This window comes from Tachypleus tridentatus, chromosome 7, assembly GCF_004210375.1.
Source record: "Tachypleus tridentatus isolate NWPU-2018 chromosome 7, ASM421037v1, whole genome shotgun sequence".
In the NCBI taxonomy this organism is placed as follows: Eukaryota; Metazoa; Arthropoda; class Merostomata; order Xiphosura; family Limulidae; genus Tachypleus; species Tachypleus tridentatus.
In genome coordinates, this window is record NC_134831.1 from 102699152 (window position 1) to 102725711 (window position 26560).

Below are 26560 nucleotides of genomic sequence, written 5' to 3' on the forward strand. Positions count from 1 at the left end.
CAAGTCCAATGAAGATTAAAAGGAATAACTTTACTCGGAAGATAAACAGCTGAAAAATCGTGGTGAACTTTACTAGTTTATTTGTTATCCCGAGCAAACCTTAAAAACGAGCTGTCTGTGCTACGCCACCGCACGGAGAAACTTTTGAATGTTAACGTTAGAAGCCATCGTGTTTTCCACTCGGTCACATGAGGTAGGTAGTTAACACTAATTCTAAACGTAGCTCAATGATAAAACACAACACGATAATATTAAACGTTTCGAAACCCTCGCAATTCCATCATCAGTAACCTTGAGGTACAAAGGAAACAAAGAATGTTTTGTGCTTTTAGATTACCGAGGGTGAGGAACCGGAAATGTTTAATAAATTCATCCTGTTATTACGTTTCGTTTTATAATTAAGCCACATTTCATTATTTATATAAGGAAGGAAACTGAACCTCAGATTTCACTTGTTACAACTTTTATTACACTTATTATTACTATTAGAAAAGGAGTTCATCTTTCTGGGTCCCCCGTTGATAAGTCTTCTGATTCACAACATAAAAACTAGGGGGATATTTGTATTAAGTCACAAATACACAATACACACAGTTTGATATTTGTATTAAGTCACAAATACACAATACACAGTTTAATATTTGTATTAAGTCACAAACACACTACACACACAGTTTGATATTTGTATTAAGTCACAAATACACAATACACACAATTTGATATTTGTATTAAGTCACAAATACACAATACACAGTTTTATATTTGTATTAATTCACAAACACACTACACACACAGTTTGATATTTGTATTAAGTCACAAATACACAATACACACAGTTTGATATTTGTATTAAGTCACAAATACACAATACACACAGTTTGATATTTGTATTAAGTCACAAATACACAATACACAGTTTAATATTTGTATTAATTCACAAACACACTACACACACAGTTTGATATTTGTATTAAGTCACAAATACACAATACACACAATTTGATATTTGTATTAAGTCACAAATACACAATACACAGTTTTATATTTGTATTAATTCACAAAACACACTACACACACAGTTTGATATTTGTATTAAGTCACAAATACACAATACACACAGTTTGATATTTGTATTAAGTCACAAATACACAATACACACAGTTTGATATTTGTATTAAGTCACAAATACACTACACACAGTTTGATATTTGTATTAAGTCACAAATACACTACACACAGTTTGATATTTGTATTAAGTCACAAACACACTACACACAGAGTTTGATATTTGTATTAAGTCACAAATACACTACACACAGTTTGATATTTGTATTAAGTCACAAATACACTACACACAGTTTGATATTTGTATTAAGTCACAAACACACCACACAGAGTGTGACTCTAGTCCGAGAGCTTACTTTCCCGCTAACCGCTTAAACTACTCTGTTTTGGCTTCTACTTTAACTAAAACTTGATAAGATCTCCAGAAAAACCTGAAGTATGTGAGTAGCAACAAAGAGAGAGAAAAAAACCCAAAACATTCTACCAAGGATGGGACAAAGTACCTGCCTAGGGGGCGCCACGATATTTATTACCTCACATGTCATGCCTGAGGCCTAGAAAAAGACGTGGAAAGTGACAAGAGATATTCATCACAAGAGAAACAAAGACAGTAGGTTGTACAAACAGTTCAGGTGAAAACAAAACCTGCCAATTGACCTCCGACCTCTTATCTACTCTTGAATTTGTAAGCAAAAATATGACAGATATGCATACAGAAGCTAAACTAGTTCTGTCTGTGGGAAACATCTGTTAACTGGTATAATGATTGAGTGAACAAAACTAAAACTGATATAAATACAGTGCGTGTACGGACTGGGCCATGAAGGAAGGGTAATTTTTCACGTTAGTAATGTAACTCACATATTGACATGTTGCGAGAATTATAACACCAAAATTCACACCATAGCTAAATTGACTTATTTTACATAAGTTGATACACTGACTTATTAAACAGAAACAGGAAGTTAAAGTGACTCGGTAAACAGAAATATAGTGGTTATACGGATCTGGTAAACAAAGATATTAGTTATACTGACTTTATAAACAAAAGGATGTTGTCTATACTGATAACTAGCAACATAGTCGTTAAACTGAGTTGATAAAACATACAGGTTATAATTGTACTGATTTGATAACTAGAAACATAGTCGTTAAACTGAGTTGATAAAACATACAGGTTATAATTGTACTGATTTGATAACTAGAAACATAGTCGTTAAACTGAGTTGATAAAACAGACAGGTTATAATTGTACTGATTTGATAACTAGAAACATAGTCGTTGAACTGAGTTGATAAAACATACAGGTTATAATTGTACTGATTTGATAACTAGAAACATAGTCGTTAAACTGAGTTGATAAAACATACAGGTTATAATTGTACTGTTTTGATAAAAGTAGTGTAATAGTTACACTGACTCTGTAAACATATAGGTTATAATTGTACTGTTTTGATAAGAGTAGTGTAATAGTTACACTGACTCTGTAAACATATAGGTTATAATTGTACTGTTTTGATAAAAGTAGTGTAATAGTTACACTGACTCTGTAAACATATAGGTTATAATTGTACTGTTTTGATAAAAGAAGTGTAATAGTTACACTGACTCTGTAAACATATAGGTTATAATTGTACTGTTTTGATAAAAGTAGTGTTATTGTTACACTGACTCTGTAAACATATAGTTTATAATTGTACTGTTTTGATAAAAGTAGTGTAATAGTTACACTGACTCTGTAAACATATAGGTTATAATTGTACTGTTTTGATAATAGTAATTATATTTATTTGGTGAACAGAGAGGTTGTGGATATGATGGTATGGTAAATATACAGAAGTCATAACAGTAATACAATTGATACCTCCACGAACTACATAATTGTATCGGTAAATGTGCTAACCCAGAGTGCTAATGTGCTAATCCAGCGTGCTAATGTGCTAATCCAATGAATATCAAATTTTGCGGACATCTTTATTGTCTCCCATCGTTGTTTGTTGTTTTTTTTTTGTTGTGGGTGGGTGTTCGCCGAACCGTATAAAACAAAGTAAGCCCATACAACATCAGTGTAATATGACTACTAACTAGGGTTTACCTTTGTCCACTTTGTTTTTGTAATGTCCACCAGGTTTGGCCTGGATTTCAGGGTTGTCAGTGATCAAAGTGCCGTATAGATCATGTTTTTAGTAACAAATAGAATCAGAAGAACTAACCACTTTCACTACACGCTCTGTATGTTCTCTATTTCTCAGAAACTAACTGTAATAATGTAATTCTTTAGAACTCTGACCCTAATATTCCATTGTAAGAAAGTTTCAACTAGCAGTTCTATTCTTACTATGTGTGAAAACTTCCAAGTAATAAATAGATTTTCTCACATTGACTAACAATTCATAAAGAGCAGAGTTTTTTTTATACTTTTTTAAAGTTTAATTCGTACATATTTTTCCCGCTTATGTGGCTGAATGTTTACGGTTTAAAGTGTCGGGTTTTCTCTGGGGTACACAAACGCCTTCGTCCTGTAATAATAAAAACCTGAAGAAAGTCATCGTAAGCGAAGTTATGGTAGAATACGATAAATTTTAAAACTGAATAATATAATTATATTGAATTTAATTTATGAATACTGTAATTATACTGACTTATAGTCAGGAATATAGTAATTATACTGACTGTTAGTCAGGAATACTCTAATTATACTGACTTATAGTGGGAAATAAGGTAGGATACTGACTTATAGTCATGAATATAGTGATTATACTGATTTATAGTCATGAATATAGTGGTTATACTGACTTATAGTCAGGAATATAGTGATTATACTGATTTATAGTCATGAATATAGTGGTTATACTGACTTATAGTCAGGAATATAGTGGTTATACTGACTATTAGTCAGGAATATAGTGGTTATACTGACTGTTAGTCAGGAATACTGTAATTATACTGACTTATAGTGAGAAATAAGGTAGGATACTGACTATAGTCAGGAATATAGTGGTTATACTGACTGTTAGTCAGGAAAACTGTAATTATACTGACTTATATTCAGGAATATAGTGATTATACTTACTTATAATCAAAGATGTAGTAATATAGTGATTATACTTACTTATAGTCAGGAATATAGTGGATATACTAACTTGATGAAGAGAAGTTTCATAATTATACTATTGTTAATGAAAAACGTGTACTTAGAAATAGACAATAAATGAATACTTGTACTTACTTGATAAACAGAAATGTGGTAGCAATACTGACTTGGTAAACAGAAATGTGGTAGCCATACTGACTTGGTAAACAGAAATGTGGTAGCCATACTGACTTGGTTAACAGAGATATTGTACATATAATAATTTGGTGAACATGAATATGGTAGATATGTCGACTTGGTAAAAGGATATAATAATAGTTGTACTTAAGCATAATGATATGAACATACTACCTAGAAGATAGTTGTGCTCAAAAAATGAGAAACGTATTATCTCTGCCTCCCCCTAATTCTACCTACAAGCTAAACTAAAGGAACATTTGTGTATATCCTATATCACCCACATCTTGCTTCCACCCATCTAGTCTTCCTGGTGAGAGTCTAGTCACTGAAGCACATCATAAAAATGAATGATAATTATAGGGGGCGCTGTCTGCCACCGTGATGTATCACGTTAGGGTGAGAAGTTTCGTTCCTTGCTGGTCTTGAAGGTGTTATTCATCATCACAGATTTTGAACCAACTGTTTCTACCGGAGTAAGAAACAAACGTCATAATGTAGTAACTGACGTGGATACGAGAAATATATCACGGACTTTGATTTTTTTTTTGGGGGGGGGGATATTATCGTAAGTTGCACGATGAAATAAGTGAGATAATAGCATTTGTATGCTTACTGACTAGATTTAAGCTGAATTTATGTACAACTACATATACCAGCGATGTGATACTGATTAACATTGGTCAATAACATTTAAATAGATATTATGTTAGTTTGAACTGATGTAGTTTATTTTTAATAACTTTGATGTCTTTGGCCAGGCGTTGCTCAATAACTGACGTGATGGAAAGTGAACCTTGTTACTGCGAAATCGTTTTCTTCTTTCTGGACAGCTAAACCACACAATTTAATTAAAGTAGCCCCAGAAATTAAACTACTGACCTAAGTTTCTGTAACGTTATCACAACACTACGGTACACTATTTCATTAGAGTAGCCCCAGAAATTAAACTACTGACCTAAGTTTCTGTAACGTTATCACAACACTACAGTACACTATTTAATTAGAGTAGCCCCAGAAATTAAACTACTGACCTAAGTTTCTGTAACGTTATCCAATCACTACAGTACACCATTTAATTAAAGTAGCCCCAGAAATTAAACTACTGACATAAGTTTCTGTAACATTATCACAACACTACGGTACACTATTTCACTAGAGTAGCCCCAGATATTAAACTACTGACCTAAGTTTCTGTAACGTTATCACAACACTACAGTACACCATTTAATTAGAGTAGCCCCAGAAATTAAACTACTGACCTATGTTTCTGTAACATTATCACAACACTACGGTACACTATTTCACTAGAGTAGCCCCAGATATTAAACTACTGACCTAAGTTTCTGTAACGTTATCACAACACTACAGTACACCATTTAATTAGAGTAGCCCCAGAAATTAAACTACTGACCTAAGTTTCTGTAACATTATCACAACACTACGTTACACTATTTCATTAAAGTAGCCCCAGAAATTAAACTACTGACTTAAGTTTCTGTAACATTATCACAACACTACGGTACACTATTTAATTAGAGTAGCCCCAGAAATTAAACTACTGACCTAAGTTTCTGTAACGTTATCACAACACTACAGTACACCATTTAATTAGAGTAGCCCCAGAAATTAAACTACTGACCTAAGTTTCTGTAACGTTATCACAACACTACGGTACACTATTTCATTAGAGTAGCCCCAGAAATTAAACTACTGACCTAAGTTTCTGTAACGTTATCACAACACTACAGTACACCATTTAATTAGAGTAGCCCCAGAAATTAAACTACTGACCTAAGTTTCTGTAACTTTATCACAACACTACAGTACACCATATAATTAGTGTAGCCCCAGAAATTAAACTACTGACCTAAGTTTCTGTAACGTTATCACAACACTACAGTACACCATTTAATTAGAGTAGCCCCAGAAATTAAACTACTGACATAAGTTTCTGTAACGTTATCACAACACTACAGTACACCATTTAATTAGAGTAGCCCCAGAAATTAAACTACTGACCTAAGTTTCTGTAACATTATCACAACACTACGGTACACCATTTCATTAGAGTAGCCCCAGAAATTAAACTACTGACCTAAGTTTCTGTAACATTATCACAACACTACGGTACACCATTTCATTAGAGTAGCCCCAGAAATTAAACTACTGACCTAAATTTCTGTAACGTTGTCACAACCTATGTATAAAAAATTCCAACTCTTATAGAAAACTAATGTTCTTTAAATAACTGTACAACAGTTCGATTCGTAGCTTGAAAACTGTATTAATCCAAATTCGTTCGATAAATCTCACGAACGTTCTTGTCTAATTTCGAAATCTCACAAGATTCTCTGTGGCTCATCGGTAAGCTTGAAGGCTTATAACGCTAAAACCTGGGCTTCGATACCCCCAGTGAGCACAGCACAAGTAGCCCATTTTGTGGGCTTAAAAATAATCAAAGAAATTTAATTGTCACCTGATGTATTTGGTACGAAGTAAAAATAAAATAACCTTTCTTTCTTAACACTTCTGGTGTTAACTATTATATTTCGCTTAGAAGGTTTGTAGGTAGGCAGTAATTATAGTAAGAGTGGAACAGATACACAGGACGTGCAATACAATTGTTAAATTATAACAACGGAACAAGGAAGCTTCAATAGTATTATAGATACACCTTCAGGTGATAAACAAAACTACACGTTATAGAACCACTTGAGAAAATCAGAGCAAGTATAAAAAATTCATAAAACCACAAAGTTTCTCAGTCTGTCCAACTGACTGATATTCATTGGACGCTTCTAGATGTGTAACAAACAGACTTACCACAGTTATAAATACGCCTAATAGAGCAATAGCACGGGGACACGTGGAAGTGTTAGTTTGAAGTAGTTAATTAACTGATTAATTTATCAACCTTTAGTATAACCACAGCCCACACTATATAACTGAATTACATTGCACATTATAATGTGCACCCTAACAGGTACAGCACACACACATTCACAGTGTGTGCACGTGCCATAAGTGAAGAGAATGCACACTACACACATCATTATTTACACATACCGCACACTACACACATCATTATTTACACATACCGTACACTACACACATCATTATTTACACATACCGCACACTACACACATCATTATTTACACATACCGTACATTATGCAACAAAATGTTTACTTTTTCTTGTTCCTGGACAGAAAGTGTTATTTTCCAATTGTTTATGCCTAAAGTAAGTGGAAAAGACCTATTTTTCTCTTCAAACTTTGCTTTTGGGACCTGGGAGCGTATAACTAAAACATGATGGGAGACTATATTTGGGGATGATACGTGAAAGTGATTTACATTACAGTCGCAAATCTCGAAAAACTACTTACTTCTAAACATTTTTGTATAACTTTAGTGTAAATAACATTCTTTCATATGTTGTTTTATTCAGACCTTATGTCCATTTTACATAGAAAATAAGTTAATTTCTAAATTTCATTATCCAGGTCACAAAAGCAAAGTTTGAAGGGAATAATGGTCATTTTCTGTACTTTTACAACATAACCAATTAAGAAATAACACATGATATTCAGAAACAAAATTTGTGTTACATTGTGTTATTTAAAACTACTTTATAAAAACTCAACTCATTAGTTACTAAACACAGAAACAAACCGATATCTAATTAAATGTATATATTTATGGATAATATTTTGTTTTAGGGCAGAGCCACGTTAGGCTGTTTGCTAGATCCATCACGAGGAATCAAAGTCCATATTTCAGCATTGTAAGTCCTTATGTTTAACTTTGTCTCGCTGAAGGACCCTTTTTATATATTAAAGCCATAATTGCATATAGATAGATATATTGGGTTTTAGGCTATAGAAGAACTGTTATCAAAACCAATAATTACAGCTCAACACTGTGGAACACCATCAACAGGTAAGGGTGAGAAAAGAGACACGTTTCTCCCGGCCAACACATTAAGCTAGGAGGCACGTTCTCTTAATGAGGTACTTGTTTTCGATTTCGTGCATCCATAAATACCGAATAATACAGACTTGGGTTTGAAGAACGACTTCGGTTTACATACACGAGTAGCAAAACCTAATCATTGAGGTACCTCAGGTCGGTGAAGAAAAAAAAAAACAGATGGGTGGGTGGGGGGATATATTGTGGCTAGGTGGGAGAAGTGGTAATCGACACTTGACGAGTTGAAAATACTGGCCCGACTTGAGAAGTGGACACAGTCATTACCACTGGTAATAAGGTAAGTGAGACACCTACTGGTGGAAACCGACGCCAAGAAACTGGCACGATGAGTACGTTCCAGACAAACGTAACAACGTGCATTGAACAGACGTGTGTGATTCTAATAGACGTCGTTAACATACGTAGCTGTAGACAAACACAGATGTATGCACATCTAAATGAATGTAAAATAGCTTCACCTGTCATGACACTAGGGGAACTTTTTGTCATAAATATTCCTCTTTAGTCGCGTTTTTTTGTTGTTGTATTTTTATGGATTTTCCTGTTTACACGTGAGTGAGTCTGGCATGTGTACGTTATTATTACGTAGTACACGTCACTAAGTCTTCCAGTGCTCAAAATACTTAGTTTAGACTATTTATCGTGGCTCGAGCCTTGACTTTCTGAGGCCCAGCCTGAGAGATTGATCATTAGGTTTAATTCTATTTGTTATCGTATGCTGTATTATCACTGATTATTCAGCTGGATGTTTATTGTAACTTTATGAATTAAAAAAATATGTCTCCGATACAATAAAAATATTTTTTTATATATTTGCTTGTTTCATTTAACCACAGTACTTTAAGAAATGAATATTTTATTAAACAATCTTATATACTGTCAGCATAACAATACATTTAGAAAGACAATTTAGTAAAGATTAATTACGTTGACAACGACCAGAGCTAAGTAGAACAGCAAATCGGTCCCCTAGTGGGTTAGTAGTAAATCTGAGGGCTTATAACGCTAAAATACGGGTTTAGATACTCGCGGCGAGGTGAACATAGATAACCTACTCCTTGTGTAAACTTATATTGAAAAGATAAACAGACATCACATCGAGGGTACATCTCAGACTACGAGAAAACTTATCCATTTATTTTTTAAAAGGACTGTTCGGGTTGCTTAAAGTTTCTAAATATTTTAGAACTCGTCTATAAATTCAGCAAAAAAAAAACACTTATAACTTATTTTGTCGTAATGAAGTAGGCTTTGCTGCTTGGTTAATAAACATCACGGAGATCGGATTTCGATACCTGTGGTGCACAGATAGTTCATTACTTCGTTTCGTGGTTAAGAGGAAACAATCATTACCTCACGATTTGCTTGTGTCATTCTAATTTCCTTTTATTGATTATCTGATGTTTAATACCCTGATAAATAAACTGGTTGGAGTTGACCAGCCAGCTCAGCGTCTCTGCAGTATGTGTGTTTGCTTACAGGAAAGTAACATCGGGCTCTCTGCTGGTCCCATCGAGGGGAATCGAACCCCTGATTTTAGCATTGTAAGTCCGTAGACTTACCACAGTACTAGCGGGAAGCTCACTGTAGTGTCAGAACTATTCCTCGCACTTTAAGCTGTGTGTGCGTTATAAGAGTGAGAGTTAATGGCTTACTGTGAGAGGAGAATCGTCGGGCGTTCTTTGTTTCATTTCTTTTCATGTTCCTTATTTCTTTCTACTGTTTAACTCATGTTTAGTTGTCTGCTCCTTCATTTCATTTGCGAATTTTTGCCATATTTATAAGTGCATGAACATATTTTACATAGAAGGTTTGTTCGCTCTTCTATAAAAGTGTTTTCAACAGAACTGTTTTCAACAATCTGTTGATTTGCCACATATTGTGTGATTATCTTATGTAAATACTATTTTATTTTAGTATTATTTATACAAGTTATACAGTTCTAACGTGCTAAGTTCTCGGAATTTCATCCTATCATGCTTTATTTTATTCGAATTTGCTTTTAACGGCTTTTTTCTACCAAATAAAGTAAATACGACCTATAACTGTAACAAATAAAGTAAATACGACCTATAACTGTAACAAATAAAGTAAATACGACCTATAACTATAACAAATAAAGTGAATACAACCTATAACTCTAACAAATAAAGTAAATACGCACGACTTATAACTATAACAAATAAAGTAAATACGCACGACCTATAACTATAACAAATAAAGTAAATACGACCTATAACTATAACAAATAAAGTAAATACGCACGACTTATAACTATAACAAATAAAGTAAATACGCACGACCTATAACTATAACAAATAAAGTAAATACGACCTATAACTATAACAAATAAAGTAAATACGCACGACTTATAACTATAACAAATAAAGTAAATACGCACGACCTATAACTATAACAAATAAAGTAAATACGCACGACTTATAACTATAACAAATAAAGTAAATACGCACGACCTATAACTATAACAAATAAAGTAAATACGACCTATAACTATAACAAATAAAGTAAATACGCACGACTTATAACTATAACAAATAAAGTAAATACGCACGACCTATAACTATAACAAATAAAGTAAATACGACCTATAACTATAACAAATAAAGTAAATACGACCTATAACTATGACAAATAAAGTAAATACGCACGACTTATAACTATAACAAATAAAGTAAATACGACCTATAACTATAACAAATAAAGTAAATACGCACGACTTATAACTATAACAAATAAAGTAAATACGCACGACCTATAACTATAACAAATAAAGTAAATACGACCTATAACTATAACAAATAAAGTAAATACGCACGACTTATAACTATAACAAATAAAGTAAATACGCACGACCTATAACTATAACAAATAAAGTAAATACGCACGACTTATAACTATAACAAATAAAGTAAATACGCATGACCTATAACTATAACAAATAAAGTAAATACGACCTATAACTATAACAAATAAAGTAAATACGACCTATAACTATAACAAATAAAGTAAATACGCACGACTTATAACTATAACAAATAAAGTAAATACGCACGACCTATAACTATAACAAATAAAGTAAATACGCACGACCTATAACTGTAACATTATGCTCATAGAAACATCATAAACGATTAGTTACAGAGCTTATAACCCTACAATTCGGAGCTCGATATCCCTGACGGACAAAGGACTGATAGGCCATTATTCAGCATTATGCTAAAACAACTAAACAATCGCATTCGTGAGGACGAGAAACCCACTTGGAGTAAACAATTGTCCTCAAGACAGCTGGTATGGGTTTTATTAAGATAAACTGGAGAACAAAGTTTCTTTGTTAACCTGAAGATGATCTAAGAAAATCAAAACTTTGTTCTGTACTTTGTTTTAAAAAAAAGTGTTAATACACATACCAGCCGTCTTGAGAATAAATTTAAACAACCAAATTGTGCCAAAATTGTATTTTTAATAACAGCGTATCGTGTATCTAAAGAGGTCTTCCAATGATAAATATGTCAGTTTACGGGATTATTTACCTGTTTATTTATTTAACATTTGAAATCTTATGTATATATATATATATATAGTTTATTAATAAAGAAAAAATATAAGATCTAACGATAAGCAAAATACTTACTAGTTGAGATTTTCACTTTATATGTATGAATGGTTCATTTAAAAAGGAAAATGTAGTCATTTCTGTGTATTAATCGTACAAAATGTTGGTAGCTTGAAAGCCATCCACGTGTAAAACGTTTCAGAAAACACACGCTAGTTTGGCTGTGTAATCATGTGAGAGAAAGAAGAAAAAATAATGAAAGATATGGAATAGAGTGAAGGTTTGGTTAAAGATACTTTATTTGATATCATACTGAACGTTTTGAACCATTCAAAAAAGTCTTAATTATACAGACCAGGAAAACAAAACCAAAAGTTTCATTCGAAAGGTATCTCCGTTGTTACGTTCTGTGACAGATGGTAAAAGTGACACGAGAAATAGATGACAAAAATAGATAGTTATCTAGCTAGCTATTCTATGTGGTCGGTATCGTTTTAACAAGACCAGGTGTTACTTTATAGTGACACGTGAGACACTTATTTTGGGAACCTTATACCACTAAACACAACTTTGCAATGCTTATATGATATTTGCAATAAATTGTACTTTCTGACGAATAAACGCTATTAATGAATGATGTTATATGAGCCGTTTTATTTTCTGACTCAGCTGCAAGTGTTTATTTTATAGCAAAAACACATCAGGCTTTCTGCTGTGTTCACCGAGGGGAATCGAATCCCCTGATTTTAACGTCGTAAATCCGTAAACTTAGGCCATGCATGGCCAGATGGGTTAAGGCATTCGACTAGTAATCCGAGGGTCGCGGTATCGAATCCCCGTCGCACCAAACCTGCTCGCCCCATCAGCAGTGGGGAAGGGGGGGGGGGTTGGTAAAAGAGTAGCCCAAGAGTTGGCGATGGGTTGTGGTGACTAGCTGCCATCCATCTAGTCTTACACTGCAAAATTAGGGACGGCTAGCGCAGATAGTCCTCGTGTAGCTATGCGCGAAATTCTAAAAAACAAAAACAAAAAAAAAACAAACCGTAGACTTAGCGCTGTCCCAGCAGGGAACTCAAGTGTTGATTGAATAGAAATCATGCATACTATTACTGCTTCTCGACAGGTGGCGTGTTATCACTACTCAGTTTTCAACATTTGTCGTAGGAAATTATTTATTGCAGCTGTTAATTGTGGAAGTAAACGTACAAATAAGATCCTAACAGCCATAAATTAGTGAGAGATATCAATTTCCTCAGCGTATAGCATATAATTATACTAATGTTTTGTTTTTTTAAGACATCCAATCATTAGGCCTTAATAAGACGACGAATTCGTTCTTTCAAAATAGGTTCGTGTTCCAATGAACTATTCTCCAGTCTATAGTGTTACAGTTCGCACTTCTTAGTAGTTATTTATGTTTATAAGCCTGCAGGTTGTGAAAGTGATAAAATAGCCGTATGAAGATTAAGAAAACAAGAATAAAATTGTGACTCATGAAATATAACTTAGTGAACAAACACTGTTTAAATGTACCCTGGTGACAATAGATATTATTTTAAACAAATGTTGAAAAGAGAATGAATTATCATTGAGAAAATGTAAAAAAGTCGTAGATAAAACAGGAAAAATATCATCAGTAGATTTAAATATTAAGTAGATTAAAACAGGGAAAATATCAGCAGTAGATTTAAATATTAAGTAGATTAAAACAGGAAAAATATCAGCAGTAGATTTAAATATTAAACAGATTAAAACAGGAAAAATATCAACAGTAGATTTAAATATTAAGTAGATTAAAACAGGAAAAATATCACCAGTAGATTTAAATATTAAGTAGATTAAAACAGGGAAAATATCAACAGTAGATTTAATTATTAAGTCGATTAAAACAGGAAAAATATCAGCAGTAGATTTAAATATTAAGTAGATTAAAACAGGAAAAATATCACCAGTAGATTTAAATATTAAGTAGATTAAAACAGGAAAAATATCACCAGTAGATTTAAATATTAAGTAGATTAAAACAGGAAAAATATCAACAGTAGATTTAAATATTAAGTAGATTAAAACAGGAAAAATATCAACAGTACATTTAAATATTAAGTAGATTAAAACAGGAAAAATATCCTTAGTAGATTTAAATATTAAGTAGATTAAAACAGGAAAAATATTAACAGTAGATTTAAATATTAAGTCGATTAAAACAGGAAAAATATCACCAGTAGATTTAAATATTAAGTAGATTAAAACAGGAAAAATATCAACAGTAGATTTAAATATTAAGTAGAATAAAACAGGAAAAATATCAACAGTACATTTAAATATTAAGTCGATTAAAAAAGGAAAAATATTAATAGTACATTTAAATATTAAGTAGATTAAAACAGGAAAAATATCCTTAGTAGATTTAAATATTAAGTAGATTAAAACAGGAAAAATATTAACAGTAGATTTAAATATTAAGTCGATTAAAACAGGAAAAATATCTTTAGTAGATTTGAATATAATGTAGATTAAAACAGGAAAAATATTAACAGTAGATTTAAATATTAAGTCGATTAAAACAGGAAAAATATCACCAATAGATTTAAATATTAAGTAGATTAAAACAGGAAAAATATTAACAGTAGATTTAAATATTAAGTCGATTAAAACAGGAAAAATATCACCAATAGATTTAAATATTAAGTAGATTAAAACAGGAAAAATATCAACAGTACATTTAAATATTAAGTCGATTAAAACAGGAAAAATATTAACAGTAGATTTAAATATTAAGTCGATTAAAACAGGAAAAATATCATCAGTAGATTTAAATATTAAGTAGATTAAAACAGGGAAAATATCAACAGTAGATTTAATTATTAAGTCGATTAAAACAGGAAAAATATCAGCATTAGATTTAAATATTAAGTCGATTAAAACAGGAAAAATATCAGCAGTAGATTTGAATATTAAGTCGATTAAAACAGGAAATATATCAGCAGTAGATTTAAATATTAAGTCGATTAAAATAGGAAAAATATCAGCAGTAGATTTAAATATTAAGTCGATTAAAACAGGAAAAATATCAGCAGTAGATTTAAATATTAAGTCGATTAAAACAGGAAAAATATCAGCAGTAGATTTAAATATTAAGTCGATTAAAACAGGAAAAATATCAGCAGTAGATTTAAATATTAAGTCGATTAAAACAGGAAAACAGGATCAGTAAACATTAATATTAGCTGATTAAAGTTGGAAAAACAAGCTTATGACTCGTCGCAGGTCTACATACTGCACTGATTAAAACATGAAAAATGAAGATTAAGCCTAAATCTACACACTAAGCCTATGAACAGTGTTGATTTATTTCCTCGTGACGTATTTACTGTATTCATTTTTGTTTAACACCAAAATGGTTAAGCCAATAATCAAAACTTAATGACCTGCTATTGTTCATACAGTGTTTATTTAAGCAGATAATACAAATAGTTTACAGATTTTAGACTTAATTGTACTTAAAAGTCAGTAAAATGTTTCCTTTGCCCATAAATTCGTAAAGAAAAGTTACATTTGGTAGAAAGTGTCTCTTCTATCCGTAAAGATAATGTAAGTATTTAATATATACTAAAACGTTTTGTTTGTCCATTACCCCATAAGGATAATATAAGTATTTAATATATAGTAAATTCTTTTGTTTGTCCATAACTCCTAAAAATAAAGAAGAGATTTAGTATATAGTAAAATGTTTTGTTTTTCTATAGCTCTTAAAATAAAGAAGAGATTTAGTATATAGTAAAATGTTTTGTTTATCCATAACACCTAAAAATAGTGTAGAGATTTAATATATAGTAAAATGTTTTGTTTATCCATAACACCTAAAAATAGTGTAGAGATTTAATATATAGTCAAATGTTTTCTTTATCCATAACACCTAAAAATAGTGTAGAGATTTCATATATAGTAAAATGTTTTGTTTTCCTATAGCTCCTAAAAATAGTGTAGAGATTTAATATATAGTAAAATGTTTTGTTTATCCATAACACCTAAAAATAGTGTAGAGATTTATATATAGTAAAATGTTTTGTTTTTCCATAGCACCTAAAAATAAAGTGTAGAGATTTAGTATATAGTAAAATGTTTTGTTTATCCATAACACCTAAAAATAGTGTAGAGATTTCATATATAGTAAAATGTTTTGTTTATCCATAACACCTAAAAATAGTGTAGAGATTTAATACATAGTAAAATGTTTTGTTTATCCATAACACCTAAAAATAGTGTAGAGATTTCATATATAGTATAATGTTTTGTTTATCCATAACACCTAAAAATAGTGTAGAGATTTCATATATAGTAAAATGTTTTGTTTATCCATAACACCTAAAAATAGTGTAGAGATTTATATATAGGTAAAATGTTTTGTTTATCCATAACACCTAAAAAAATAGTGTAGAGATTTATAATCTGGTAAAATGTTTTGTTTATCCATAACACCTAAAAAATAGTGTAGAGATTTCATATATAGTAAAATGTTTTGTTTATCCATAACACCTAAAAAATAGTGTAGAGATTTATATATAGTAAAATGTTTTGTTTATCCATAACACCTAAAAATAGTGTAGAGATTTCATATATAGTAAAATGTTTTGTTTATCCATAACACCTAAAAATAGTGTAGAGATTTGATATATAGTATAATGTTTTGTTTATCCTTAACACCTAAAAATAGTGTAGAGATTTCATATATAGTAAAATGTTTTGTTTATCCATAACACCTAAAAATAGTGTAGAGATTTATAATCTGGTAAAATGTTTTGTTTATCCATAACACCTAAAAATAGTGTAGAGATTTCATATATAGTAAAATGTTTTGTTTATCCATAACACCTAAAAATATTGTAGAGATTTATAATCTGGTAAAATGTTTGTTTGCCCTAACGGATAGTGTATTAAGTTATGAAACATTACTAGACTTATTGTCCAATAACACTAATAATAGTCAAAAGAATGTATTTTTTGTTTGTGACCATTAAAAGCAGAAAGATGTTGTTTAGCTTAAGAATAAAGAAAAATACTTTGTTTGTACAAAACTCTAGGGGTACAAACATTGAACGACACTCAATAATAATTTGTAAAATCATGTTTTCTTGTGGTTCAACATATTTAAGATACAACTGCATTTATATGATTTTCCTTCAAGATGTAAAAACTTTATCAAAGTATTGTGACTATTGAATACAATACCCATATTCCTTTAACCGTGTATCAGAAACTGATTGTACTGCTGACCAAAACGCTGTTCTGAAAACAAATCTGACTCACTGTAAAACTGTAACTAGTAAAGTTAATCAGTAAGTAAAGTCGAAACGAAACTATTAACATTTGGTTAATAATTCTTTCGTATAAACCGAGCTGTAAATAGGTTAAATAAAATGAATAATTACAATATATTCCTTGGTCCCAACACTCGCTGTTCAGGAACATTTATGATATATGTTGCACCAAGACCACTAATATGTCTGTCGTGAACCAGCCGAGCCGAAGACACTGGTATTGAACGAAAGATCTCGTCGGCACTAGATATAGCAAATGTAGTGTGGTTGACATATAATAGCATATTCTCCTATGGGTTTTTTAGAATCATGTACAGGATTGGTTTAACGTCAGCTGACCCAGAACAACACTCTAATTGTGATATAGTGCGTGAGCCTCACATGGTGACAAGTTTGGGTGCTACAAACGAAGTATGATACTTATATGCAGAAGATATTTAAATATGAGGAAACTAGCTTTATTACCGGTCTTCATAAGATAAAGGTGTGCATCTAGATGTTGTCGTCATGAGATTTTATTAAGTACAAACGTTCACTTCAAGACAAGCTTCTCAGATTTTATTACCAAACGGTATGTAGTTCAAGGAATATTTAAGTTTAGATTGGGACCTAGATCTGGAGTACATTGCACGGAAGAGTTTTTATCATAATGGTCTTTACAACGGATTTGTTAACATCAAATACAACAAGTCTTTGCGACAGTGTACATAGGAACTTATCAACCGATCTACTACTAGTGGTCCCTGAGGGCCAACTGGATTGGCCAGCACTTAGCGAAGTTTTTTCTGTTTATGTTTTCTATAAGATCGTATAAACTATAAACGAACGAACTGATACACCGTGTCGGACGTGAAACGTCTTCTCTACGTTTCGTACAGGTCATGCCTCTAGTGACAAAGACAAATAACCATTGCCGTCTTTTGAAGACGGGTGGCACCGCTGTTGAAAATGTGGATACAGAAAGATTCTCATTACTGACTTGATCTTTAAAGTTGATCCCAGTGTCTCAGGGCGGCCATAAAAAAAACAGACAGTGAGTACGATCACAGCCTACAGTGATAAAAGCCGACCTCTCGGAGGATAAGAGGACAATCACGTGCGATTGCCCAAACCACTCCAGGCCGTTTAGACCAGGGACTTGATAGTGGTCGCTTACTTTGCTTACTACCTATTTAAAGAAAGCTATTTTCATATATGTTCTGAGGACAGCGCCACCTTTATCGTCCTTCCTCTCTGTTCCTATATATTAAATACCTTGCCACGAAGGAGTTGAAAGTGACCATGGTGAAGTGTGTTCCACTAAGACGTGGAAAAGCTGATTTGTTTTTTGGCCTTTGGCGAGTGGAAGTAGGAGATTTAGACTTGAGTTGCTGTTTGCAATCATTAAACACGAAAAGGTTTCTATCACATAGCACTCTCTAACAGAGACCTCTGGATGTCAAGCGTGAAGCTTACTCTTCACAAACAGCTTGGGTGACGGACAAGACACGTTCGATGACAAAGATCTGGAAGCACTTTGTTTGGACTAACGGCAGATAGACAGATGCTGGTCCCCATCTCTGCTCGTTATCTGCTCGGGTTCATCTTCCCCGTTCAGGATTCTTCGAGTTCGTGTCATCTTTTGTTCTGGAGTCTCGAACCAGATGTCTGGTTAGCCGCCTGCGTGTTTGTGAAGGTTGTCAGAGGGACGTTTGCTTTTGTCTCTGAAATCTCATCTGATGTACAGTTCTTGTGCTCAGCCGCCCGCACAACCTTCAGACAATATAGGTCTTTTTGCTAGGTCACCCTTGTACTTGTACACAACTTCTGTAAATTAAACACCGTAATGAATATTCCTGTTGGCTGAAGCGAGTTTAGAGGGTTCTAATTTTCAGTCTGTTCAGAATAAAGAGGAAACGCTACTATAACAAATTTATTTTTATTTTGAATTTGGAGAAAATAATTCATTCGAGTGACTTTTGACCATCAGGATAACACAAAACTGATAGAAACTAGTCGCTTCCCTTTATGAGAATAACGGAAAGTTAACCGATAACTTGTAACCATGGAAGCCAACTAAATTGGCTAACAAATATGTTATTTATAATTGATTTTAAAATTATTTAACACTAAAAGAAGTTAGATACATATTAAATATATTCAACAATGAAACTAATTTAAATATTTCATTTATTCAATAATTGCATTTTGATCTTCCTGGCAAGACAAGAAATGAACAAGTAAAAATTATATTGTAACTTTCATAACAATTTACCCAAATTACAAAACAAATAAAATAGGCCTAAGAACCGTATAAATAGACGGAATAGTTAACAAATAGAATAATTATTTATATGTGACTATGAAAATAAATTAATTTCATAACAATACACAGAACTACCATTTTCAACACAGTTGTTATTAACCGAAATATAAATATATATTTTAAGAACGAATACCGGTTTGTTTGTTTGTACAAAGTTTGTTGGTGTGTGTGGTGTCTACACATTTTATTTTTATTGCAATCTGGTTGATTTGTGAGAGCAATGAGCTAATGTGTGTGGCGGGTTTTTTCTGATAGCAAAATCACATTGGAGTAGGTTACTGATTCCACCTAGGGGAATCGAACCCCTGATTTTAGCGTTGCTAAACTAAAGACTTACTGCTGTGCCAGCAGGGGCGCAATGTGTTCATCGAAATAGCAAAATATGATTGCTTCTGTTAAGGGATGTATGGTTTTACGTGACATCCGGGACATTTTAGGGTTACACATTTTGTGCGGGATGAATGTTGAGGCTTACAAATAGAATAAAGCGGAACGAACGGCAAAATAAAAAAAATACAAAAGTAAAACAAAAGTAAATGTTCTATTTTCATTTTTGTTAGGAGGGAGTGTGGTATGGTGGGGAGAAAAAATGTATATTTATTACAGAAAAGGAAAAACTGTTTGAAACTGTCTATCTGCATTATATATATATATATATATTATCCTTACGTTAAGGATACCAAATAGTTCTCAAGAAACTCAACAGAGCGTGTTGCTTACGTCACTGGTTTGGTTGACAGTCGGACTATAGATATCATTTCACCCCAAGTTGGACATGCACAGATAAGGGGAGGGGACCATCACAATTAGCAGAGGAACAGGCGGTACATAAAACCCTTGTCGCACAGAATGGCCACCACATCTGCTCTCCGGTTCAGTGCGCGGATTTAATTTTACAGTGGCTTCGTTAGGCCACAGCTCAGCCCAGATGGCAGTAAACGTCACCGACAGAATGCTTTTGAAGCTCTCCTATTCAGACTGTAACTCGCATTGGGAACAGAAGAAGCTTTGATTGGATGTCGGGAAAAAAATTTCCGGAACGCTCACGTCCACCATTACTCGTGTTCAATCACTTTGTCTGTGTTACGTTACAGTTAGGGACACAAACAGCAAAAGTTGGTCGGTTGTAAACGATAAACCAAACATTCTTGAAATAGAAATAACATTTTTGTGAGTAAGACCAGTGTCGATTTTCTCGCTAGACCTTCCATCAGTAAGGACATGTTGTTTCATTGAGAAAAATAGAAACCCAATGTAATGACTTTTGTATCATTTTGTAGCACAGTTAGCGAACATCGTCCATGTCGTGCGTTTGTTACGACTTTTTTATCACACTCTTGACGAATATTGTTCATATCGTGCGTTGGTTACGAATTTTTTATCACGCTGTTAGCGAAAATTGTTCATATCGTGCGTTTGTTACAAATTTTTTATCACGCTGTTAGCGAACATTGTTCATATCGTGCATTTGTTACGACTTTTTTATCACGCTGTTAGCGAACATCGTTCATATCGTGCGTTTGTTACGACTTTTTTATCACGCTGTTAGCGAACATCGTTCATATCGTGCGTTTGTTACGACTTTTATCACGCTGTTAGCGAACATCGTTCATATCGTGCGTTTGTTGCAACTTTCTTATCACGCTGTTAGCGAACATCGTTCATATCGTGCGTTTGTTACGACTTTTTTATCACGCTGTTAGCGAACATCTTTCATATCGTGCGTTTGTTCCGACTTTTATTAGTTTCTAGCACAGCGAACGCCAGGAGTACTGCTGTCTTTGTGCAGAGTTAATTCAGTCATTGAGGAAGCAAACAAGTAAGTTTATTGAATGAAATTTCGCGTTATCGCTGATATCATTATGCACAATATCGCTAAATATTTCATCCACGAAACGCTTCTCCAACAAAAACATATCACGAAATAAAACAAGTCATATCAATTTTTAAGTGTTCCACTTTGTCGATACCATACTATAGATATTTTACTGGATATCGTACAAACATGTTCATATTATACCATGGAGCGTTGATTGGATATCAGAGCGTGTTTAGACAGTTGTCTTACTATGTTATACGACTCCATTATAACTCTACCATTACAAGTTTTGTTTTGTTTGAATTTTGCTCAAAACTACAAGAGGCGCTAAGGGCACTCGACTCGCAATCTGAGGGTCGCGGGTTCGAATCCTCCTCACACCAAACAAGCTTGCCCTTTCAGCTGTGGGAACTTTATAATGTGACTCCCAATTCCATTATTAGTTGGTAAATTAGTAGTTCAAGAGTTGGGTGTGGGTGGTGATAACTAGCTTCCTTAAACTACTAAATTGGGGACGGCTAGCTCAGATATCCATCGTGTAGCATTGCGCGAATTTCAAAATATATAAATATATATATTTCATTAACCATCAATACTTTATACTGAACACACTCCATTTAAAGGACAATGAGGTATTTATAACCTGATAGCTACCCCATTGTAATATTACTCTGATAATATAATTTAACCACTCATAATCAGTAATATATTATTTAAGTGTAAATTATTAGTTACTCATTGTAAGTTATGTAGAGCCAATAATCTTACATAGTAGTTCCCCGATGATACAGTGGTAAGTCTACGGACTTCCAATGCTAAAACATCCGGGACTAGATTCCCTTTGGTGGACAAAGCAGATAGCTTAATGTAGCTTTGTTTTAAAACAGACAAACAAACCCACATGCCATTTTCTCAGTTGTTTCATTGAACGGATCGTAGAACTGAAAGTGCTACAAACTGTTTAGAAACGATGGCCGGACATCAGAAAAGATATATGAAATCCTTCTAACAACTGGAAGTCAGATAATTACAGTAGGATGTTGTTAATTGATTGAAAATGCTTTTGACAGAAATTGGAACTTTCTCCAATGATAGGGCTGTTCGGACATCTTGACACAGTGCTGATTGTCAGTAGAGTAACTATTCTGAGGTTGAATCACATCATCACAATCGCTATGCCAGTGTATAAGCTCAGATTTCAGAGACACCCAGTGAAATGAAGTTCACTTACAGCAAAGGACAAACAGCCTTTCTGCAATTGTTATAATAACTAGCCAGACATAACAACGGCATATAAAAAATGAGTCACATTAAACCAGCAGCCATGTTTACAGATTCTAAAAGAGTTTAACACCGGAACAGAACTTGAAGGATGTAGTAATGATGAAAGTAACGCATGAGCAGAAATAGTCACTGACGGGCCCATAGTTCTTTACATCCTATAACATGTTGCTAACTAACGAACCTATAGTTCTGTACATCCCATAAAATGTTGCTAACTGAGGGACCCATAGTTCTGTACATCCTATAAAATGTTGCTAACTGACGGGCCCATAGTTCTGTACATCCTATAACATGTTGCTAACTGACGAACCTATAGTTCTGTACATCCCATAAAATGTTGCTAACTGAGGGACCCATAGTTCTGTACATCCTATAAAATGTTGCTAACTGACGGACCCATAGTTCTTTACATCCTATAACATGTTGCTAACTAACGAACCTATAGTTCTGTACATCCTATAAATTGTTGCTAACTGACGAACCCATAGTTCTGTACATCCTATAAAATGTTGCTAACTGACGAACCCATAGTTCCGTACATCCGATAAAATGTTGCTACAATGTTACATAGAGATCACGCATTGAGACTCCTTGTGCTGTCGTGTATTGTTAGATGTGGTCTTGACTTTTAGTCTAGTAGATGATAGCGCCCGTCCCCCTCTGTTCTAATCAGGGCAGCGCCCCTTAGAGAAGAAGGAATTATTACAAGAGAGCTATTTTTTCTCTTCACCAAATTTCGTGTAGAATACAACCTGATGGATTAAAGATAACAGCAACTAATTCGAAGAAGTGTTGGAAGATCAAGTTTAGCAAGTTTGTTTTGGAAATTAGGGATTTGGTTCTTTCTCCAAATAAAGTGAAATAACCTGAACTGACAGCTATTCCAAATGCTCATTTATAAGTGTGGGTTCGAAGTAAAGAATTTAAAGTTCAGATCCCAAGAAGAGAAACCTTACGTTTTATTTAAACATGTGTGTGTGTTTTCTTACAGCAAAGCCACATCGGGCTACCTGCTGAGCCTACCGAAGGGAATCGAACTCTCGATTTTTATTTACATAATTATGGACTGAAATGTTATTGTCATTAGTTAGTAATTAATTGTGCTTTTGGTTTTGTCATAAAAAATTCAAATTGCAGTTTTCTGTAGTAGGTTTTTGTACGAAGGCTCATAATGACCCTAATGGATGGATGGTCAATCAAGCCATCTGTATCCAAAAGTAACGCTCATCAGTGGTTGTTACTGACCGATGTTTGATTAAGAAAATCATTCATTTTCTTTCGTATAACGACGTTGATTTTGAAAGAATCGAAAACGTTATTTTCAAAAAACACATTTCACATTTTGGCGAGTCTTAAACAACACCTGTTCTTCTGTGTGTGTGTGTTTTCTCATAGCAAAGCTACATCAGGCTATCTGCTGAGTCCACCGAGGAGAATCGAAGCCCTGATTTTAGTGTTGTAAATCTGTAGACTTACCGCTGTATCAGCGGGGGGCGTGTTCTTCTGAATACAAAGTATTCGTGTAATAAGTTATGGTCAGTATTTATTTATTTTTGAATATATATATATATACATTTTTTTCAGTTGAAAATAGTAAATAGTTAATGGGCTTGCGCTCAAATATACCTCTCTTACACTAGTTAGTAACATGTTTGTAAGTTGTAGTAAGGATAATAAAACTAGAGGGTTTGCTTTTCACATAAAGAACCATCAAAACAAGAGATCTAATAACCTTCTTATGAGGAACATTAGGGAAAGTTTATTTGGACATATATTACGACTGTGTGGACAGCTACATTGTTTAAGTTTAAGCAGTGGCCGCTAAACTGTTAGTTTCTTGAAATGGCTATTTAACTGGACCATTCCACGCCCACTGCTCTACAAAACGGAAACACACTTACAAAATAACTGTTATTACAATCGAAGAAGGAAGCGAAACGACATACGTCAACAAAGTGTTGTAAGACAGATGTAAGAGATACGACCTCTCTTTATTCTATAGCGTTCGCAATTTAATACTAGGTTTGTGACTTTCAAACTACCAACTGTTGTCCAGCATTTTTCAAGTTACATTTCTATATAGCTCGATAGTGCACGTGAATGTTGGGGTAAAATACACCATTAACAGAACAACGCTATAAACAGTTGTTTATCGAATGTTTAAGATATTTATTTTTACAGTAGTCACTCTGTGTCCCACATTTCGTTCTATTTGCGCAGTCTGGTTACAGAAACCGATTCAAGTTAAACGTTTACCGAATTCTCTACATCCATTACCATTACACTAACAACGGTAGAAATATCCGATGAAGTACATGGTGATGTAGACATTTGTAACCAGAATGCCTAATATAAACTGTAAATGAATGTTTTTCCCATTACTCGTTCCCATCGGTGGAGACAGCAAACAGCTCGATGTGGCTTTGAAATAATATAATAGACCCTTTCTCCCGACCCTCCCAGTGTGATTTAACCAGTGAAACAGATTCATCACGTAGGAGGTAGTACCACTGGGAGAGGAGGAGATATCTTATAATTGCCTTGCTAATTTTAAAACTTGCCACCAAAATTAAAATCTGCTCCTAACTCCAGACAACATCAGACTTCTCGATCTACGTTGTACAGCTAACACCCCTAACTAACCGTGCTGTTGGAAAAGGTTATATAGATTCAAATCAACCAAGATAAATAAACGTCCATATATTTGGAACGTAGAGAAGTGAAACATACCCCATTTCATTGTCCAAACGCTTAAGTTTACTGGAGAAATGTTTCAGCTGTCTTTGAGGTCAGACCTCTCAGTTACGCAACAGGTTTATTCCATAATCCATTACATGTTTCTAAAAACATATATATTTTATTTTACCTTACTTGTGAGTGAATTCAAATGTCAGATTTGAGCATACAGATGTAGAGCAGTGTACGACAACATAATAGAACGTGTACCACTAGTAATGAGTATAAAACATAAAAATAAGATGGAATTATGATCAAAGATGGTTCAATGAGGATACTTGTTTCTATAGATGTTAACCTATAGGACGTGACAGTTATACACTTGTTTCTATAGGTGTTAACCTGTAGGATGTAACAGTTATATACTTGTTTCTATAGGTGTTAACCTGTAGGATGTAACAGTTATACACTTGTTTCTATAGGTGTTAACCTGTAGGATGTAACACTTGTACACTTGTTTCTATAGGTGTTAACCTGTAGGATGTGACAGTTGTACACTTGTTTCTATAGGTGTTAACCTGTAGGATGTGACAGTTGTACACTTGTTTCTATAGGTGTTAACCTGTAGGATGTAACAGTTGTATACTTGTTTATGTAGGTGTTAACCTGTAGGATGTAACAGTTATACATTTGTTTCTATAGGTGTTAACCTGTAGGATGTAACAGCTATACATTTGTTTCTATACGTGTTAACCTGTAGGATGTAACAGTTATACACTTGTTTCTATAGGTGTTAACCTGTAGGATGTGACAGTTGTATACTTGTTTCTATAGGTGTTAACCTGTAGGATGTGACAGTTGTATACTTGTTTCTATAGGTGTTAACCTGTAGGATGTAACAGTTGTATACTTGTTTCTATAGGTGTTAACCTGTAGGATGTAACAGTTGTATACTTGTTTCTATAGGTGTTAACCTGTGGGACGTAACAGTTGTATACTTGTTTCTATAGGTGTTAACCTGTAGGATGTAACAGTTATACATTTGTTTCTATAGGTGTTAACCTGTAGGATGTAGCAGTTGTACACTTGTTTCTATAGGTGTTAACCTGTAGGATGTGACAGTTGTATACTTGTTTCTATAGGTGTTAACCTGTAGGATGTAACAGTTGTATACTTGTTATTGTAGGTGTTAACCTGTCGGATGTAACAGTTATACATTTGTTTCTATAGGTGTTAACCTGTAGGATGTGACA

The 26560-nt window shown here is 33.4% G+C and overlaps 1 protein-coding gene and 1 long non-coding RNA gene across 4 annotated transcripts in view; one reads left to right on the top strand and one right to left on the bottom strand.

Moving 5' to 3' along the window:
- The window catches only part of LOC143256311 (uncharacterized), a 223780-nt gene extending 218949 nt beyond the window's left edge, over positions 1-4831 (bottom strand). The window contains exon 1 of the mRNA XM_076513387.1: positions 4295-4831. Within this exon, the coding sequence (XP_076369502.1) occupies positions 4295-4414 (120 nt within the window). The 5' untranslated portion in view covers positions 4415-4831. The remainder of the gene's footprint in view (positions 1-4294) is intronic.
- Positions 1-26560, top strand: part of LOC143256312 (uncharacterized) — a 604741-nt gene that overhangs the window by 393509 nt on the left and 184672 nt on the right. The gene's annotated exons all lie outside the window — the stretch shown is intronic.